This window comes from Hyperolius riggenbachi, chromosome 1, assembly GCF_040937935.1.
Source record: "Hyperolius riggenbachi isolate aHypRig1 chromosome 1, aHypRig1.pri, whole genome shotgun sequence".
Lineage (NCBI taxonomy): Eukaryota > Metazoa > Chordata > Amphibia > Anura > Hyperoliidae > Hyperolius > Hyperolius riggenbachi.
The window spans coordinates 76,781,005-76,803,507 of NC_090646.1; the positions used below are offsets into that span (position 1 = coordinate 76,781,005).

The following is a 22,503-nucleotide window of genomic DNA, read 5'->3' on the forward strand; positions in this document are numbered from 1 at the left end:
GCTAAACCGCCGCATCACTGCGGCAAAACGGGGGGTTTAAACCCCCCAAATCCCCTCTGCAAAGTCAGTGGATCGCTTCCTGATGAGGCAGAGTTTAGTGCTGTAGCTCTGCCTCTTAGCGCGCCAATCCCCGCTGATTGCCGCCTCTCCTTGCCCCTCTCAATCTTCCTTCACAGAGATGGGCGGGGAGAGGCGGAGATCCGCGGGCAGATTGAAGCGAATGGAGGCAGAGCTACAGCTGAAAGCTCTGCCTCCATGAGCAGCAAAATCCATGACCAAGAAAGTCGTGGATTTTGCAGAGAGGATTTGGGGGTATAAACCCCTCGTTTTGCCACGGGGATGCGTCGGTTTAGCACTGTCTATAGTGCTTTACAGTAATAAAAGCTTTAAACATGATTTAAGACTCGCTTCAATCTCTTTAAAGGAACTACCTAATCAACTTTTGTTGTTATATATTTGGATTGTCTCCATAACCTGACCATACATACAACTGACATTTTTAATATCTCATCCTGGTGACTGGGACTGCAAGTGCAATTCTCTCCTTTGGGAAACAAGCAGCAGTAAAAATACAGGAGGTTTTTAGTCTTTTTAAATTCCCAAAACAACAAGCAGTGCAGAGTTGTGATTTACAGTTTGCAGTGGAGAATGGCCTATACGGGCATCCTTACTCTGACGATCCCATCATTTCATTGAGAATTACCGCAGAAAGTCATTCACTGCGTTAATTAGCAAGTCTATATAATTTGGCCAGTGATCCCAATTTGTAAATTCCATTTAGCTGCAATAAAGCTAGTAATTGGCATGTACAAATTGTATTAGAAAAATGCAAGAAATTGTAGGAAAAGTGATCAGTCTTTCCAGTGTAAGAGACAATTTTCTGCCAGACATATGGTTAAGGTCAGGCTATAGGAGTGTAATAGCATAAAGTGCTAGCTGGGCTGCGGGCCAACTCTCAATATATATTGCTTTATGACATTGTAGTCGGGCAGCTCTAGCTAAATTAAGCCTAAAGTCTCAGTGCAGTCAGCTGACTTCCTGTAATACATCACTGATTGACATATATACTGTATGTATCAGTAATATAAAGGGGTGGGCTTTGTAGAGACTGAAGGTTGTTACAGGGCGTGTAGAACGGTCTTATTTTATTTTTATTCTGTAAAGACTGTAACTGTGGCATTGTTAAGTGAGTCAAATGATATGGAACAATCGTATTGCCAACCGCGTACATGAGATAAAGGTGCCTGAAAAAAAGGGCGCAGGGGATTGCCGATTGCAGAATATTCCTAAAATTAGCAATATTCTACTGCTGGATTGCGATACGAAAATATTTGTAAGTTTTACCGATACTTCACTATGACTAAACCTAATCCTACTCTCACACAGACCATGCCATAGCAAGGTGAAAAGACAAGTGGGAGGGACTTCCCATTATAAGGCCTCTGACACATTAGTTACATATGACCCAGCAGTTTGTGCTGAGAGGCTTGCTGGGACCTCTGTAGAGGATCTGTGTCTTGTCACTCACATAAATGAAGGGTCTTGTGACATTACATTCATGGGCGTTAGAGACACAGGAGGCAGTGGCCTTGCCCAGCCATATGCAGAACAGAACGAGTGGAGTGTTCTGTAATAGTTATCTGTTCCCGTGGCGACAGGATCCATCTACACCTTTTTGCACAGTCCCTCCATCTCCTCTGTATGAAGCACTCTAGGGGCGCCACTCATTATGTGACAGTGGTGGCGTCAGCGAGGAGTTGGAGGAAAGATGGATCCCGATGGCACCAAGATGGATCCAAGATGGTGCAGATGAATCCTGGTGGCACCAAGACAGGTAACTATTACAGTACGCTCCACTCTGTGTGTGTGTGTGTGGTGGGGGGTCTGCCTATTAGTGGGGAAACACTTGGCTATACTTGGGGGGAGGGGCTGGCCAATACTGGGGGAACACCTGGCTATACTTTGGGTACACCTGCCTAATACTGGGGGAACACCTGGCTACTAGGAGCATATCTGACTATCTATACTTGGGGAGGGGAGCTACCTAATAATGGAGGCTCATCTGGTTATCTACACTGGACAGGGCGGCTCCCTTTATATTGGGGGCACATCTGACTATACTGGGCAGGGGTTCTTCCTAATACTGGGTGCACATTTGCTACCTATACTGGGAAGGACACAATTCAGGGTGTGTGTGTGTGTGTGTGTGTGTGTGTGTGTGTGTGTGTGTGTGTGTGTGTGTGTGTGGGGGGGGGGGGGGGGGGGGTTGCACTTTGAAATCTCTACCTCTAGTGCTGGTGAACCTGAACCAGCCCTGCATTAGTGACAAGAAATTAAGGGAATCTCTCTGACACATTCATAACTAATCCTACTATAACCCACCAAGCCTGGCATAGTAAGAAACTGCTTTCTAAGTATGAAGAAACAATTACATTTTGCAGAGCTGAAGTATTTTTCATGTGACTATGTAAAGAAGAAGATAGGATGTAACATTATTATGTGTCTTTTTTTTTCTCCCCTATGTGACAATGTCCCGGGGCGTCTATGTAAGTTTCACCATACTGCATGTCTTTTCCTCCAAAAAATTTTGACAGTTTCCTCTCTTGGTATCTCACAGGAAATCTACCATGGGCATCTTCAGTTCATAGTGTCATTATTGTACTGCAGACAAGAGTAACGTTATAAAATGTCAATCTTAATTGTAAAGGCCGATGAAAACGGGCATAGGCCAAGAAAAACAAAATAACCGAGTCATGACAAAAATTCTTGTCTTGTATGGAGTCACTTGGGTGGTTTTCTGCAGTTAGGCATTCTACATATCTGGTCCTCTCTATCTTCATTAGTTTTATCTCATTTTAACATGAGAAAATTGGAAATATATCAATTTAATTGATGGAAATAATTTTTCTGTAGGAAAATAAATACATTTACATAGATCTGTACATCAGTCCTGAAAGAGGGACAGAGGTGCCAAAAGGATAAAAGGAAGCTAAATGAGCTTAAAAAACAAATTCTTGGTAAATAGAGGTGGTAGTGGTGGACTTACCACCTCCAAGTAGACACACAACGACTGTAGTAAAGACAGTCAATATATTTTATTTATGAACTCCAAATATGCAACGCGTTTCGCAGGTTTGATCCCGCTTCATCAGGCAATAACAACGGAGCAATAGCATATGTGGTCAGTAGAAGAGCCAGGCACCTCCAGAGTCCAGCGTATAGGTTTTAGTGTTAAAAAAATAGTGAAAACTAGTTTGTTTTCTGTTACATTTCACCAAATATTACAGTGCAGTGGATAGTTAGGTTAATGCACAGAGCGGTAAAACTGAAGAGTCCATGGCAGATCTGTTTTAGCTTCTACTAACCAGTGTGGATTGGCTTGATAAGTGTGTCACTTTTGTGTCTGATGAGTTTTCGAGGTTTTGCTTAGGATAGTTGCTAAACACAGGGTGACACCGATACTTGGATGGTTTTAGACTCCCATAGCCCCAGATTTACCTTCTTCAAGCCCAAAATAAGCCCACAAATAACAAGGCAAATTCTGATAGCAAGCATGATAAATTCTATGTTGTACCTATGGAAATAACATTGAAGATAGAGAAATAACCAGTGTGGCTGTGGTTGCTAAGGATTGGCCCACCTACTTCACTTGAACTACAGAGTCCCCCTCTTCATGCAGGAACATGGTTTGTACTCGTAATGGAGGTATGCTGGGAAATGTAGTCTTGTATCTATTGTGTTTCCTACTTTGGTCAAGTGGTCCCATACAAAATCATACCAGTAACACTGCAGAAAAGCAACGCGACCATTAGCCACTGACTGGCCAGTTGAAAGTTTTTCATATTCTGAAGACAGCTTCACTTAAGTTTGCCTTGTGGGCAGGCGGGATTTACCTCACAGGAGCCAATAGGCACCACTGATGTCCTGGCAGCTTAGACTTCACCCTTTGTGAACCTACCCCCCCCCCCCCCCCAATCTGCACCACAAGTGTGAGGGCTGACCCAGCTGTCTCTTCTCCCTTACTTCCCTTGCCCATCATATTTAGCTACAGATGTACCCCTTAGTATTAGGTAGCCAGAAGTACCCTCAATATTAAGTAGCTAGAGGTGCCCCGAAGTATTAGCTAGCTAGAGAAACCTCAATATTAAGTAGCTATAGGTGCCCCCAACTGAAGGGAGACTTGGTCAGTGGAATGCCGAGAGCAGGGTAAGTAGGATCAGTTCATTTCGGCGCGTGGCTCTGAGAGCTGAGCACCGAAGCTGGGCGCCGTCATAGCAGCAATGCTATGCTGGGCGACCTATGTAACGGTAATTGAGGACTCCGGCGGCTGCCAGACCCCGAATTACATCTCCCTGTGAGTTGCTACAACTCGGAGGGGGAATAGTATTTAACAGCGCCTGTGTATTTAGCGGCAGCAGGGAGAGCCGTCGTTCGGCTCTCCCCACGCCAAACTGTAATATGAGTAATATGTACTCGGGTAAGTAACCTCTCATTTACACTCTCATCAGGACTCTATAAGTAAAGGCACTTGGAGGGGAGTGAGACACATTTTCATCATCAGGCGCCTGTAGACACGTGCCTACACTGCCTTACGGTAAATCTGGCCCTCCTTGAAGTTGAAAACTTGCACGACCTTTCACTTGGTACTTAGTGTACAGTACCACTAGACAGTTTGCCAAACCTTCAACCACTAAGAAAGAAGCTTGGAAAAATTAATCATTTGGTATTCCTTTGCATTCCGTATGATGCCACAGGTGACCTTAGAGATATCAGGGATCTCCACTGTATCGATCACTTTGATCCGTAATAGTAGAGGCTGTAAGTGAAGTTCAGAGGATAGGGCATGTTGCCCAGCTTGTATACCACTCCCTCTATCCCTCTACCCCTCATTCCTGAAGATTGTTTGCTGAGATATTAATTTGTGTGCAGTGACCATTGCATTGACTGCAGGTTGTGCTCACTAACTCAGTTATGGCTATGCAGTGTGCAGAGCTGTGAAATGTACATTTCATGGTGATGTTCATTTATGCTGTGTAGATCAATGTGGACTTTAGTAACTGAGATGGATGTGGAACAGACAGAGGTGACCTATGAGGTGCAGGAGGTGATTTCAGATGAAGAAGATGACGATGGTGGGATAGTTATACTGGAAAAGCCCACCCTATACAAACCACCTCGGAGAAGCAAAAGACCTGTGGAGGTATGTAATGACGGTGACTTCTTTAACAAGAGGGCCTTCCTCTGCCAGATATTATACTTTGCTACAACTGAGGAACATCTTTAAGGGTCTATCCACACGTACATCAAAAAAGGGCGTCGGGAAAAAAGGGCGCGTGGTGTAAACGATAAGCAGTATTATCGTTTATAGAAATATTGTGTAGAATTTCGTTTACAAATAGTGTTTTAAGAATTTATAAATCATTAAATAATGTGTATGAGATCGGCAATTCTTAAAACGTTAATCTTCCCTGTTTCTAAACTGAAACTTATATTTACGTTTGTTAAAAACCCTCCCTGTACCTATCCCTAACCCCTAGACCCCCTGTTGGTGCCTAAACCTAAGACCCCCCTGTTGGTGCCTAAACCTAAGACCCCCCTGGTGGTGCCTAAACCTAAGACCTTCCTGTTGATGCCTAAACCTAAGACCCCCCCTGTTGGTGCCTAAACCTATGACCCCCCTGTTGGTGCCTAAACCTAAGACCCCCCTGTTGGTGCCTAAACCTAAGACCCCCCTGTTTGTGCCTAAACCTAAGACCCCCCTGTTGATGCCTAAACCTAAGACCCCCCTGTTGGTGCCTAAACCTAAGACCCCCCTGTTGGTGCCTAAACCTAAGACCCCCCTGTTGGTGCCTAAACCTAAGACCCCCCTGTTGGTGCCTAAACCTAAGACCCCCCTGTTGGTGCCTAACCCCTAGACCCCCTGGTGGTGCCTAAACCTAAGACCCCCCTGTTGGTGCCTAAACCTAAGACCCCCCTGTTGATGCCTAAACCTAAGACCCCCTTGTTGGTGCCTAAACCTAAGACCCCCCTGTTGGTGCCTAAACCTAAGACCCCCCTGTTGGTGCCTAAACCTAAGACCCCCCTGTTGGTGCCTAAACCTTAGACCCCCCTGGTGGTGCCTAAACCTTAGACCCCCCTGGTGGTGCCTAAACCTAAGACCCCCCTGGTGGTGCCTAAACCTAAGACCCCCCTGTTGGTGCCTAAACCTAAGACCCCCCTGTTGGTGCCTAAACCTAAGACCCCCTATGGATAATAATGTTTTACAAACATTAATAAATAAAAAATGTAAATAAAAAAATGTAAATAATTTTTTTGGGTGGATAATAATGTTTTAGAAATAGTGATTTAGTATCTTTATAAACGTTATTCGTCACGGGCTCATTTTGTAAAGTTAAATCATCACAAGCACAGTTATAAAACCTTAAAAATCTCCGGGCGCCGTTTGTAAGACGTTAATAATCTCCGGCGCCTTTTTTTCCCTGTTCGCCGCCCATTAAACGATATTTATAATGGTAGTGAATGGGGCGCCCTTTTTGTCCACCTGTCTCATGCGCCCAAATCTCCTGCTTCCCTATCCACATATTATGGTAGATTCTGGGCATCTCTGACCTATTTCCAGTGCTTCTCTGGGATTCCAGTTGAGAAGGTCCTTTATATTCCAGGTCTGTAGACCGGCCATGGTCGATACAAGATGGTTCCTACCTTAGGGCCGGTTCATACGGATGGCAGGCAGCTTCAGGCGGCTGGAAGCCACGTCATCCTGTGACGTCTCGTTCAGGGGCAGCGGTGCGGCGATCATCGGCTTCCCGTCGTGATCTGCGTTTTTCGTCCCTGCATGAAGGGGACATGAAGCTGCGGCGGTTAGGCGACCCTGGACGCCGCATGTGGCTTCTAGGGCTGGCTGAAACGACACTGTAAATCGGGATCGGAACGCAGCATTTGCGCAATCGCCAGCAATCACGCTATGCTATATGCTCCAATTCACTTGAATGGGAGCGTTTAGCCGACGAGTCCCGAACGCTTGCCAGTAAGCGCCGCCAAGCGTCCGTGTGAAACAGCCCTTAAGCCTGGTACACACATCCAATTTTGATTGCTCAATCACTGGCCAATATTACCACCTCCATGTAGGTTTAGAGCCAGCAGATTTTGAATTCTATGCACAGATTGTGTAGGTAGGCTATCATACTACATAGAAGTGGTTAAATTGTCCAATGATTATCCAGTCAAAACTGGAAGTGTGTACCAGGCTTTAGAGCCTGATGCTTAAAGAGGAACCCTAGATTAAACCTAAAAATAGTTGGTAATACCTGCATATGGGATTTGCTTGATATGATTTGCATATTTAGGAGTGATTCATCATGGGAAACCACAGTTGCTCACTTAAGAATATAATCATTGTCTGTTTTGAGTCTGCTTTCTAGTCCATCAGTAGCCAAAAATGGACAGACAGAAGCTTGGAGAGCGCAGTGCTGTGTGGCTCAGCTCTGAACCGCTTAATGATTTCTCAGGAGAAAGTGAATCTAAAACTCTTAACCCTTTAAGGTACTTTTTATTGAAAAAAAAAACCCAAGAGCTTGTTATAGGACCTATAATGGTGAGGCAAGTCTATTGGAGAAGTGGGGAAATTTTGATTGTGCGTAGTTCCTCTTTAAGGCTGCTGGCTATAGAATGACCACCTTTACTATTTGTGTAAAGTTCTTAATTGTCAGCGCACAGAACATTCATTTTAACACTTAGTTGCTTCTTGTTACATCAATCAGGTACTAAAGAGTGGTGTCCACGGATGTCATGTACCTGACTTTATCACAGGAATAGGTGATGTATAGATGTGGAGCAGTGTACTTAATGCATGGTGCCAGTGATGGTTATGTACTGCTTGGCTGCAGTTATATAGCGCTGTCATGCTATGTTGGTGGACCTGTCATTAAAGTGAACCTGAGACTGGGGGGGGATACGAGGATTTTTACTTACCTGGTGATTCTCCCAGCCTCTAGTGGTCTGTCAGCTCCCGCTGCGTCCTTCCGGCCCAATCCGATGAGCTGCTGCAGTCTAGTGAAAGTCTGTGCCCCAGGAGCGCATGCACATGCACTGTTTGGGGCCGCACTCCTCCTGTGCAGTTAGTGCTTGTAACTGTGCAGGCGCAGCACTCTCCCGGCAAGGGGAGCGGCAATGATGAGGCGCAGGGCCTCGCATGCACAGAAGTCTGCAATTTGCTGACTTTAGCGGAGCCGACAGTGGCAGAACGGAGGGGTCTGGGCGGACGCCAGGGAAGCTGATGCACTACAGGGGCTGTAAAGAAGCCCCTGATAAGTATAAATCCTGTTGTACCCCTTGTGACAGGTACACTTTAAAATGGTCTTAAAGGACCACTGTCACAAAAAATTCTGAAATATAAGATACATTCAACACATATCTATAAGGCACATATTTCTCCTAGAGTAAAATGCACTATAAATTACAGCAAGTAGTATGACATAACTTTTTTTTTTATTTTCCTGATTAGTAGTAGTATGACATATATGACAGGTTTTGGACTAGACGATATCCTTATGGGGGATTCTCAGTATTTCCTTTATTCTTTCAAAAGCAGTCCCCGGAAAAGATCTAAAAGAAAGCTGTGGGAATCCTAAATGATAGTCCAGAACCGGTCAGATTTGTTAGATTTTTATAACCTACCGCATTAACTGTGTAATAAGAAAAAAAGTAATTTATAGTGAATATTACTCTGGGACAAATGTATAGCTATATGTACAGTATGTATTTTACATTTTACAATTTTTCATGATAGTGATCCTTGTAGTGGCTTCCCTGCATGTACTGCTTCTCTTCTGAAGCTGCTGTGGACTACAGTGTGTGCAACCTGCAGTGACCAGCAGGTCTATATGCTGTACAGCAGCTGTTACTGTGCATAGAATGGGACAAAGAGACTCTTGGCAACAGCCTCCACAGTCCGTCCGGTAATCTGGTCAGTCCGGCCGGGTGCGCTCCCTATCACACTCCGGCACTCAGGAGCATTCTGCATTTGCGCAGTACTCTCCCGGCATTGGGAGCGTGGCCACGCACACGTACGCAGCCGTGCATGCATACTGCGCTACCAGAGTTACCGGGACGGATTGCAGAGACTACAGGCGGTGGAGGGGGAGGACAGCGAGGGCATGATTAGCCTGAACAGGGCTGGGGAAAGCCCCAGCCATGTATCATTTTTTTAACCTCTGCCATCTCAGGTTTCCTTCAAAGGCTCTGCCTCTGACACAGGAAATCAGGGTTTGAATCTTGGTTCTTCCTGTTCAGTAAGTCAGCACCTATTCAGTAGGAGACCTTGGGCAAAACTCCCTAACACTGCTACTGCCTACTGAGTGCGCTCTAGTGGCTGAAGCTCTGGTGCTTTGAGTTCGCCAGGAAAAAAGTGCAATATAAATGTTATCTGTGTCTTGTTTTACAGTTTACAGAAAATGGTGCAAAAGCGTTCAGATGCAAATATACTGCTTTATTATTGAACTTCAGTTTTTTTCACTTGATTTAATCTTTGTCATGTTCTACATATCTAACTAGCAGAAATAAGATGAAATGGGGCCCTAGACAAGATTTTGCACCCCCCCTCCCCCCCCCCCCCACTGATGGTCACCTGGCTTTTTTAGTAAGATTTGGTGAGAGCTAGCATTTACCAGGCCCCTGGTCTCTCTCCAGGCTCTAGGCAACTGCCTAGAATTGTCTTGTGGATGATCCAGCTCTGCTATATGGCATTGATACTAGCCTGCTACCAGCAGACTTTTTCTTGATGTACCCAAAAGCTGGATTAAAGGGGAACTGAAGAGAGAGGTATACGGAGCCTGCCATATTTATTTCCTTTTAATCAATACCAGTTGCCTGGCGGCCCTGCTGGTCTATTTCTCTGCAGTAGTATCTGAATAACACCAGAAACAAGCATGCAGCTAGTCTTGTCAGATCTGACTTTAAAGTCTGAAACACCTGATCTGCTGCATGCTTGTTCAGGGGCTATGGCTAATAGTATTAGAGGCAGAGGATCAGCAGGGCTGCCAGGGAACTGGAATTGCTTAAAAGGAAATAAACATGGCAGCCTCCATATACCTCTCTCTTCAGTTCCCCTTTAAATCTATTATAAAATCATTAGAACCTCCATTCCCCAAAATGGTGACCCCTGCAGTGTATAGGTGCAAGGGAAGTGCCCTCGCTGCTCACCTGTCGGCCCGGTGTGCTTCTTCCTGTATGATTTTGTAATCTCCCATACTCCGTGTCCCGGTGGTAATACATGACTATGTACATGCCATGGGTCATGCTGAATGGTCACCGGGAGATGATGGCACACACAGGTGGGAGAGGGAGTGTGAGTGCACTCCACTGTGATAATACTCTGCGGGAACCCCAGGGGGAACAGTAGCTAGGGGAGGCCTGAGGGGCCCATCTCTGATTTTAGGCCCCTGGCATAAACATTGCCATGCCAGACCCTCCCCCCCCCCCCCCCCCCTCCCTTAAGCCACAGAAAAAATAAGTTCTGGATGGAAATGGATCAAAATAATGATCGGGCAGCAAGCAAGTTGAGGTATCAATCTTCAGCAGATCTGATCACAGTGATGGAATCTGCCAGGGAAAATCTCATGTATATGTGTATGGGGACCTTTATGCACACTGCCAGCTAACTCAAAAGAGCTGCAGATTGTGTTGTCTCTGTGTCGTGTGGGCTGCATTGTTTTTCTCTGCAAATCCTGAGAATTATATAATTTATATTTGAGACTCTTCTCTATTATATCTATTAGTTATGATGCATTACCAGCTATAACCACAGGGTGTGTGTGCAGTGTATATTTTAGAAGCAAAGGTCTTCCTACATCCTGTGTCTGTAATGTGAATTGTGAATAAAGTTGTTGCACTCTTGATGTGTAATAGCCAAGAAAGCCATTACCATGAGGCTGATTCACTACTTCCAGACGTTGCTAATTGAAATTTACGCCCTGTTTTGATGGCTATCTGGCTGCCAGGGCTTAGATTTCAATTGACCGCCGCTGCGTGCATCTGCCGTATTTGTCACTCCCGCCAATCTTGCTGCTGAATGCCTGCCGTCTCCCGCCACAGTGAAGTCTCTATGACGGCAGAATTCCTGTGAGCGGGTCAGGAGACGATTTCATTGGCTCCTGACCCTGTCTTTCAATGTAAGCAACTCCCATTGGCTTGCATTGAAAGACAGGGCCAGGAGCCAATGAAAGCGTCTCCTGGCCGGCTCACAGGAACTCTGCCGTCATAGAGACGGCAGATTGGGTGGCCCAGGTTCCTGACGTGCGGCTGTGACGGCGGTAGCAGCCGGTATGTGTGATGATTCGTCAGGATTCCGCCATTCTGTACCAGCTGTCTCTGGTCCTTAAAGGGAAGAGACTGCTGGTACTTAAGTGGTTAATATCTCTTTCTCCTGCATTCTACCTTGCTGCGCTCTTACAAGCTAGATTATGCATAGCCTTTCTAACGTGTCTGACGTCTGTCACTACTAGTCCTATTTGATATAATTGTGTTCACACTCTGGAGGGGAGCTGGGAAAGAAGCAGCACCTTTATTGCCAACGGCTATCAGAATCGATCAGAACAATCTTATAAACAAACTAAAGATGCATACATACATATAGTTACTGCCACTCGCAGAGATCAGGACTCGATTATTTGACCGAAAGTTCGGAGCTGTACAGATGTGTTGCTAGCCTGTATGGAGTGGAGAGAAGGGATGATGGTGTAGCTCAGGGGTCGAGTCCTGGGTGAACGTGGGTGGACGACGTCCACTTACTTTTTTTGGAGAGTGGACGTCGTCCACCCTAGCATATATGGAGGGGAGCAGCGCAGTGGAGAGGAGCATTGTGCAGAGCAGCGGGGAAGGGCGGACGTCTCCCCCCCCCCCCATTCCCTCACCTTGGGACTCCTCTTCCTGGCCCTCCCCTCCAAAACATTTGCAGCGGCGGTGGCTGGCAGCGGGCATCAGTGGGCGGGACTTACCTCCTCCTGTTCCGGCGAGTTGAAGCTGTGCGTGACGCTGCTCTGGTCTTGGCTACACCAGACTAGCGGCACGCACAGCTTCAACTCGCCGGAACGAGGAGGAGGTAAGTCCCGCCCACTGATGCCCGCTGCCAGCCACCGCCGCTGCAAGTGTTTTGGAGAGGAGAGCCAGGAAGAGGAGCCCCAAGGTTAGGGAAGGGGGGGGACGTCTGCCCTTCCCCACTGCTCTGCACAATGCTCCTCTCCACTGCGCTGCTCCCCTCCTGCTAGGGGGACACCTGGCTACCTACTCTGGGGATGTCTATAGACTGGCTATACTGGGGACACCTATACACCTGGCTATACTGGGGACACCTATACACCTGGCTACATATACTGGGGACACCTATACACCTGGCTACATATACTGGGCACATATACACCTGGCTATACTGGGGACACCTATACACCTGGCTACATATACTGGGGACACCTATACACCTGGCTACATATACTGGGGACACCTATACACCTGGCTATACTGGGGACACCTATATACCTGGCTATACTGGGGACACCTGAACACCTGGTTACGTATACTGGGGACACCTGGCTATACTGGGGACACCTATAGACCTGGCTACCTATTCTGGGGACATCTATACATCTGGCCACCTATTCTGAGGACATCTATACACCTGGCTACCTATTCTGGTGACATCTCTACACCTGGCAACCTATTCTGGGGACAACTATACACATGGCTACTTATACTGGGGACACCTATAGACCTGGTTAGCTATACTGGGGGTACCTATTTTGGGGGAACTGCTGTCAGATCTTTATTTTTGGGGAACCGCTGATGCCAGATTACATGTATTTTGGGGAACCGCTGCCAGATTGTGTATGTTGGGGGACCACTGCTTCCAGATTACATGTATTTTGGGTGTTACGTGTATTTTGGGTGATCCATTGCCATGTTTCGCGTATTTTGGGGAACTGCTTCCAGATTATATGTATGTTGGGGGAACTGCTGCTGCCAGATTGTCTATTTTGGGGGAACCACTGCCATACTATCTGTATTTTGGAGGAACCTCTGCCAGATTATGTGTATTTTTGGTGAAATACTGTCAGATTACATCTACTTTTGTGGGATACACTACGACAGAGCTCAAACTTCCTCTGGCAGACCTTTTATACCACTGCTAAGGCCATGTATATTTGGCCCCACCCATGACCATGCCCACGCTATGCTTAACCACACCCATTTTTGGCGCACCGCAGAGCCTTTTAGGGTGAGTCCACTCACCTTTTTTTCTAGGACTAGACCCCTGGTGTAGCGTATGGTAAAGAGGCTTCCAGCAGGCAGGGTGAATAGGGGAAGTTTGGGCTTGCCCTGCACTTGGCCGAGTTAATGGAAATCTCTCAGGGACAGGGACCTGTCACGGCCATCGTACACATGACAGATTCTCAGCAGAGATGGCTCAACCGCCTCCTAGCGTGTACAAGGCTTAAAGCTAGGTATATAATCCTGGCTGAGAGGAGAACAGAAATTATTCTTATTAAAAAAACAAGGCGTCCGGAGGTCAGATATAGTGTAAATTCAGTTTGGTAACATTATTACAGTATACATAGATAAAACATGTTACAAATGCAATTACTGAACACAAGTATTGCCCACAAAATGCCTGATTTGTGGTGAAATATACAAGGTATAGAACATTTTGTTGTGAAAAGTAGTAATAAAGTTATTGGCAAATGAAAGGGAGGAGCGCTGACAGGTGAAAGTTGCTTTGGTCCATAAGAGGAAAAACCCCTTAGTGGTGAACTAGTTAAATATATACCTCGCAACTTTTTGAGATAAGAAAGAGAGACATTTTAAGACACACACCTCTAACCACGCCCCCACCACACCCCTCGCCATGCATATCATAAAGAATTCATAAGCAAAAGATGTTTTTTTAGCATTTAAACCATGCTGGTTCCTAACTTCCTTCTATCATCAGTAGTTTTCGTTAATTTTAACATTTGAAAATAATAGATGTATCAATTTAAATGATGGAAATAAAGCTTATGCTGGGCATAGACGGGTCGTTTTTCCCTGATCAATCGAGCCGCTGATGGCTCGATTGATAATATCCCCGCTTGATCCCCGCGGGCGGACAATAGCGGGGAATCGAGCGGAATATAAGGAGCGCCCGCGGGAATCGATCCGGACGAGTGGGGATGCGTCGGGAGTCAATCCGGCGGCTGATCGAGCCGCCGGGTCGACCCATGTATGCCCAGCATTAGAGTTAAATCGCTATTTCAAGGAGTCAGCACCATCTTCAAAGGATAAGCTCTTTATTTGTATCAGAACATCAAAGATCCAGAAGATCAAGCAACCAGCTGGTTGAAATAGCGACTTGAAAGGACACCTGGAGTGCACAGGTGACTGGAGTGGAGAGCACGTCTCATTCTTCCTCGGTCCACCATAGGTGCTTGCTGCACATTGATCAGCATTAGAGTTAAACACATTTTCAGTAGAAAAATACATATCTTTACATAATCTGTACATCAGTCTTGAAAGAGCGACAAAAAAAGAAGAAAGAAGGACTTTTCCTTCGAAAAAGGGACAGTTGGAAGCTATGTTAACTATTATATTGGTTTGATCCTGGCTATTGAGAGCACTATAGCTTACTTCAAAATACTAGCAGATCAATGACGAGGACACTTGTGGTCCGCTATAGGGTAGGAACATACTAGGTAGAAACGCTAGTGTTAACGCACATAATGTAAGTCAATGGGCCGCTTGAAAAAACGCACATGTTTACGTTCTGCGTTTTTGAAACACAGAACTTGCTGCATATTTTTCCAAACGCATCTAAAACGCACATAATGTATGTCAGTGTTGACGCAGACGTTTTTATTACATTATGTGTTTTAGTTTTTTTTTAAGTTTGATGATGTAATTCCGTTTCCTGTTGACCTTCTAGTGATGAGCCAGAGAGGACATCGACAATGTGTTTTTATACTGGCCACATTCCCAAAAATGTGCATAAAACGCATATCAGAAACGCATACGAAACGCACAAAAACGTATGTGGTTCATATGTGCAAAACGCAAACACAGTAAAAAAAGCAAGCAAAACGTATGTGCGAAACTCAAACACATTTAAAAACGGATTTCATTATAACAAAAAAGCACAAACGCGTATGCAGGAAAACGCAACCTTTCACGCACCGCCTAGTGTGTTCTCAGCCGTGGATATATGTTAGCCACAAAAGTCACATACTGATTTCTTCTCAATCCTTTTTTTCATTTTCCATTGCATGTTCCAGCAGATATACCTGAATAAATATATGTACATTGCTTGGTACATTCTAAGTGTGAAAGTTATGTAGACCGAACAAATGTCCAGGCCCATACAGTGTCCATCTCCATATGTGTCTGTGTGTTTCCTGTGACAGCTGAGATAAAGATGATACTCTGCTCCCTCCCCATCTCTCTCCCTCTCCTCCCTCTGGTTGATGTCTTTAGACACAGGAGAGGCCGAGCAGAAAGTCGCTCACGCCCCACCGAAAGCAGCCACTGTGAAAAGAATGGAAGAATCCAGGACCAGAACAAGCTTAAAAAAGCCACAATAAGACTCCATTAACCATGAGACTGCTGGTTAATGTGAGTATCACACACTTTGCTATGTGGTGACCGTTGATGCAAGGAAAACACACTATGTTACATGCTCCATGTACAGATTGTTCTTCTCCAAACCTTCAGGCCCCTTTTGTACACTTGCATTGCAAGTGTGAGTTGTTTTACCCTGTTTTTCCGCAGGGTAACGCAATGGTAATGCAAGTCAATGGGTTGGAGCACATTTACAGGGTAGCATTGCATTGGAAGTTTCCAAATCGCCGTCGAGCTGCCACAAAGTCAACAGCGCATTACACCAGACTTTTGCAGCATCAGAAGAAGTGTAAGTCAACGGGCGACTCATAACTTTTACAAAGTTTAGCACTGGCGTTGCGGTGCTCATGTGCGTAACAATGGGAATACGGATTCTACTCTCATACCATTGTTATGTTGACTGCATGTGTCCACTACACAGATAAGGAATCATACACACTTTGGAATTTGTACACTGTCCCTGCTCCCTAGGGTTCGTAAAAAACATCTGTCTCACACTGCAGCAGTTCTGAGGACTTCATGTACAACATTACAAACTTAGGAGTCACAGTAGGAAAAAGAGATTCCTAGATTCTTATCTCACACACACACACACACACACACACACACACACACACTTGCGTGCACACACACACTTGCGTGCACACACACACATACACACACACACACGCACACACACACATACACACACACTTGTGTGCACACACACACACACACACACACACACACACTTGTGTGCACACACACACACACACACACACACACACACACACACACACACACTTGTGTGCACACACACACACACACACACACACACATACACACACACACACACACACACACACACTTGTGTGCACACACACACACACACACACACACATACACACACACACACACACACACACACATACACACACACACACACACACACACACTTGTGTGCACACACACACACATACACACACACACACACACACACACACACACACTTGTGTGCACACACACACACACACACACACACTTGTGTGCACACACACACACACACACTTGTATGCACACACACACACACACACACACACACTTGCGTGCACACACACACACACACACACACACACACACACACACACACACACACACACACACACACTGCAGATAGTATACACACACACACACGCACACACACACGCACACACACACACACTAGTGACCTTATGCTGTCTGATTACTGGACACAGTGGAATGGGAAAGATTGATGTCCGAATGCTGCCTCATTGAGAGCTTGTTGTCTCACACTGAGTCTAAGATCCTATAATAACAGTATCAATCAGTGACATTCTGAATGTTTTGCCAGAGTTACAGTGAATACTATATCTTACATTCAGCATGTCATTGTTGTTCCTCCATATAGCATGTGCTCTCATGTAGTAAAATAATACGGCTGTGTGTGTATGTATGTACTGGGAGCAGAGCTGTGACAAGTCCTTGTCGGCTGCAAGGGGCTGGAGGAAGCCCCGGGTAAGTAGATCTGGGGGTAACATAGAATGCCTGACGTTTCCTTTAAGACTAAATACATGGTAAAATTATTATTTTTTCCGATTACATAATTTAGTTTGATTATTCCGTTAGATCGAATATAAAGATTTTTCCAGCATGTCCGATCTAATTTTTCTCGAAAAAAATGGATAATCGTTCAAATTTCTTATTAGAAAAAAAAATATTTTCAACTTTCCATTGATTTGATTATTTAGATCGAATAAATCGGGATAATCAAATGTTTTTATTGCACCATGTATGGCCACCATAAGTGTTTTTCTCTGCATGGGGAAAACACACTGGTCCTCAGTTTTCCTGTGCAGAAAGTTCAGGAGGTGAGTGGGGGGGGCCAATCCAAAGTTTTGCAGGGGGGCCCAGTGATGTCTAGTTACGCCCCTGGCGCTATGCAATGACCCTTTCAGTGTACTCTGCTGCAGGGTCATATGTTTGTGTTTACCGACCTTAAAGGACCACTGTCACGAAAATCTTACAATTTAAAATACATGTAAACACGTACAAATAAGAATTACGTTTCTTCCAGAGTAAAATGAGCCATAAATTACTTTTTTCCTATGTTGCTGTCATTTACAGAAAGTAGTAGAAATCTGACATTACTGACAGATTTTGGACTAGCCCATCTTCTCATGGGGGGTTCTCGGGGTCTTCTTTATTTTTAAAAGCACATAGTGAAAGTGTACGGTAAGCAGGGACGCTGGCCAGCAGTGTATAAATCTTTTTCAGGGAATGTCTTTATAAAGAATAAAGGCCATGCTGAGAATCCCCCATGAAGAGAGGACTAGCCCAAAACCTGTCAGTAATGTCAGATTTCTACTACTTACTGTAAGTGACAGCAACATCGGAGAAGAGTCATTTATGGCTCATTTTACTCTGGAAGAAATGTACTTCTTATTTGTATGAGTTTTAAATTTTATGATTTTCGCGACAGTTCCTCTTTAACCACTTTACCCCCGGCAGGACGAATTTCTCCATCCCTTTTTCCATCCTTTCACCCCCAGGGATGGAGAAATCCGTACCTCCCGCGCTACCGCCGCTTGCGCGCGCGCATCTGCCGCTCGTGCACGCCGCCGCTCGCTCGCCCGGAGATCAATGAACGGGAAAATCCATTCCCGTTCATTGATCTAAGCCCCACAATGATCCGCTGCTTCTATTAGAAACAGCGCGATCATTGTGATTCTCCCAGCCTCCTACTGCTTCCTGTACAGGTCGCATGTAAAGAGACTCACTGTGGCCATCTTGTGGCCAAATAGTAAACTACACCCTAAAGCATTTTACACATACAAATATATTGGATTACACAATAAATTAACTAATTACCTCCCACACTCCCCAATTTTTTTTTTTTTTGTAATTTAAAAAAACAAAACAATAATACAATAAAAAAAACATAAATAGTTACCTTAGGGACTGAACTTTTTAAATATTTATGTCAAGAGGGTATAACACTGTTACTTTATAAACTATGGGCTTGTAATTAGGGATGGACGCAAAACTGAAAAAAATGCACCTTTATTTCCAAATAAAATATTGGCGCCAAACATTGTGATAGGGACATAATTTAAACGGTTTTATAAACGGGACAAATGGGCAAATACATTTCATGGGTTTTAATTACAGTAGCATGCATTATGTAAAAACTATAATGGCCGAAAACTGAAAAATAATATTTTTTTCCCACATTTTTTCCTATTTTCCCATTAAAACACATTTAGAATAAAATAATTCTTGGCATAATGTCCCACCTAAAGAAAGCCTAATTGGTGGCGAAAAAAACAAGATATAGTTCATTTCATTGCGATAAGTAATAATAAAGTTATAGACGAATGAATGGATGGAGCGCTGAAAGGTGAAAATTGCTCTGGTGTTCAAGGGGTAAAACTCCTCAGTGGTGAAGTGGTTAAAGCACACCTGAAGTGAGAGGGATATGGAGGCTGACAATAATTGTCATAAGCCCCACCAAAAAATTTTAAGCTGGATCCGCCACTGCTGGTACTCAGTACACTTTAAGGGCCAGAGCCCACACATGCATTTGTGTCCTGTCTGTTGCTGAAAAGCGGACAGAACCGTTAGTCGGCTCAGGCTCCCAAAGGGGGCTTAAGGCTCGTACTTACTGGAGGATGGATCAGGTAACCCGCAGGGTCGCGGCCCGATGAGTGAACATTCCCAGCTCCATCCTCCTGTCGCAGGAACACGCGATGACATACGACCGACACAAACTAGAGTTCAAACGATTGCGGCACTTTGCGCGGGAGTCATCGGGGGATCTTAAAGATCCGATCCGCCGTAACTGTTGTAATCGATGTAATGATCAATGTGCGCCTGGGACGCATCAGCCAGGCGCACGATGATAGGAAGGGAGCGCCAGCGCAAAGCGTACTGAGTGGAGAGTGAGGGTCAAAGGGCGCCCTCATAGCTTGAATACCATGTCGTCGCCGCCACCACCGGAGAAATTACTTGGAATGGAGGGGGGCGCAGCCACAAAGGAAGGTGCGGTAAGGGCCCACACACCTCCCCATACACAAAACGTCTAGCCCCTCCCCCCCCCCCCCCAAAAAAAATAAGCCCTAGCACATATTTCCTCCCCAAAAAGAATATAAGACAGTGTCTTATATTCGGGGAAAGACGGTAGCTCGTCACACCAGAAATCAGCAGCCGCAGGAAAAAATCACTGAGAAAGTCGCAACATCCTCGTCACAACTTTCATTGCATTGAAAGACATCCATGGCTATAATGAACAGGTCATTCATGACAGCGTTGAACCAGCGGTTTTATCTGATTGTCATCTGGAGTCAGGAAGGAATTTTTCCCCTTTTAGGGCTAATAGATCCAAGCTTTGTAAGGGTTTTTTCACCTTCCTCTGGATCAAATGATGTATGTAATGGTGCAGAACTGCACTATATAAGGGCTTTCTAAAAAATGCACTGTACGTCACAGCACTAGACAATGGCAGAGCTGCGCTGTTTGTTGAGATAAGTGTGCTACTGCCATATACCGTAATTCTCCAAAGGACTGTTGTTATCCCCATGTGGTTCTCTACGATGCACAAATAAGAGATCATTACGTGAATAATTCGGGGCGTAACTTAAGCCCGGGCCCCTCAGCAAATTTCATTAGGCCGGGCACCCCCCTTACACCCTCTCCTCTCCAGGAACCTCCCGAACAGCTGTAACCCCCCCCTTCCCCTTCCCCACCTGCAACCATTCAGAGCATCGGCAGCCACAGTAGCATAAACTTTACCTCATTCCGACAGGACAGATCCTCTTCACTACTTTGTGTAGCCGTGGCGTCAAACTTTCCTAGATCCATCAACATATAATAAGGCACTGTAGATCAACTGATATTATTTTAATTTTATGGACTAGCCAGTCTATGTTTGCCTTGTGCAGCGTGGTACTTTAAAGCAGATTGAAACCCAGCATTTCTTCTTTGCTCTAAAAGATTATTTACAGCATATTATAAATTACCACCATTTTTTTTTACTAGAACAGCATTCAATTAGTTAAACACAGGACTTACAAGTTCCCTGCAGAGAAAGCTGGACGCATCCAAACTGGAGATAATGTTATCTTGTGTTTACATTCCTCGCTTGATACAATTAAGTAAACATTTCTCTGTCTGTGCAGACACTCCTGAACACAGACAGACACGCAGAAAGCATTTCTGCTTATATTACAGGATGAAAAAACAGTTATAAATAAAATGCAAAGGCAGCTCTCAGAGCAAAAAAAACACTACTTTGGGAACTTGTAATTTCTAAATAAATAATAATACTTATGCACAAAAGCAAATATGATAACCGTAGGAAAACATAGTAGGAAAACATGTTTTAATTGAATATTATGTCAGGGTTACAGCTACATGGGATTCAGAATGCCTAGGCGCTGGAGAAGCTGTGGGCGAGGCTTGTTTAGTTTATAGGGCATTACGGTATTAAAACAAAACAAAAAGTATTTGGCTTGAGGAATGCCCTATAAGCAATATGTAAGGGGCACAATTATACAATCAGTAAAAGTTTATCTCGGATCCACTTTAATTGTAAAACAAAGCAGAAATATTGACCATTTGAACTTTCCTGCAGTAAAACGTTATCTGAAGCTGTCTCTCACTGTTTCTTTGATGTATAAATGCTTCAGAAAACAGGAATGTAGGTGGAAGAGCTCAGAGAAGTTCTTTTGCCTAGATAAGAACTGAAGGGTTTTATTTAACACTTCCTGTACTGGAAAACAATATGATACTCTTTTCTTTGCTACTAATGTTCTATTTCTTAGCTGTACTACACATATAATTAATTATATCATAAGTTTATTTTCACTTCAGGTTTGCATTAAGGGGTTTCTGTACTTTTCAGTCAGTAAAAGGGGACTATCCCTTTGTGTCAGAAATGTCTCTGCATTGTACAATGTAAACTTTTATTTGAATTATCCTCCATGCCAATTAATTTACCATGCGTTCTTCATTTCAGCCTCCACCCAGAGTCCATAAGCCTCGATTACGGAAGAAAAGTACTTCTGCCTCTAATACGGAAACCGTGTGAGTGCCGCCAACATCAAGCACCACAGAATGTCTCTCTTCACTGCCTTAAAAGAGCAATTCATACCACATGACACAGGTGGCGCCACAGTTCAGACAGCCAGCGTGACTTTTCCCAGAATCCCTTGCTCTTCCCCACCACATCAGTTGAGGTGTTCAGCCTTCTTCACGTAGCTGCTGATTAAGCCCCTACAAGGAAAAAAATGATTCCAGTTAATATTAATATTGGATTTGGGCCCGCTTGGAACACTTAAGACTGCACTCCCCTCACCTGTGATTTGCTGACTGAATGAAAATGGAAGCTGCCGGAGTCCCCAACAGAAACACTGACCTTTAAACTTGTTATTAGGGGCCGGCAGCAAACTCCGGTATGGATTAACTAATGACGTGAAATAGCCATGTGTGTTGATAAGTGATGTTTCTGTTCTCTCTGTACCTGCTACTTATTTGCATATTTCTGTTTGATGTCTGAAGCCAGATAAATTATGTCTATGTATGTGTCTGTTTCAGATGTGATTTTCAAAAACAGAGTCCACCTTATTGTTCTGCTTAGTTAAGGTACACTCTCATACTTATATTGCTGTCAGGTATTCCAGAGTAGGTAAGTCATGGAAACCCAGAATTTCTGTAGAAACCACATGGTGTTGTCAAGTATCTTTGTTTCTGTCCTTTCTTGTACAGGGACTCATTTATACCAGGAGCAAACATAACCTCCCTGGCGTTATGATTATGTCCAGATTTAACGTCTAAAAGCCGTGCAATTTCTTAACATGGTTTTAGACCCTA

General features: G+C 44.6%; 1 protein-coding gene across 6 annotated transcripts in view; it reads left to right on the top strand.

Moving 5' to 3' along the window:
* The window catches only part of REEP1 (receptor accessory protein 1), a 183,959-nt gene extending 161,746 nt beyond the window's left edge, over nt 1-22,213 (top strand). For 3 of the 6 annotated variants that reach the window (XM_068275332.1, XM_068275342.1, XM_068275352.1), the window contains 4 exons: nt 5,055-5,200; nt 7,761-7,815; nt 15,493-15,630; nt 21,650-22,213. In XM_068275332.1, the coding sequence (XP_068131433.1) occupies nt 5,055-5,200; nt 7,761-7,815; nt 15,493-15,599 (308 nt within the window). In that variant the 3' untranslated portion in view covers nt 15,600-15,630; nt 21,650-22,213. The remainder of the gene's footprint in view (nt 1-5,054; nt 5,201-7,760; nt 7,816-15,492; nt 15,631-21,649) is intronic. The other 3 variants (XM_068275371.1, XM_068275380.1, XM_068275364.1) reach the window with 2 other exon arrangements.
* Nucleotides 22,214-22,503: the final 290 nt, after the last annotated feature.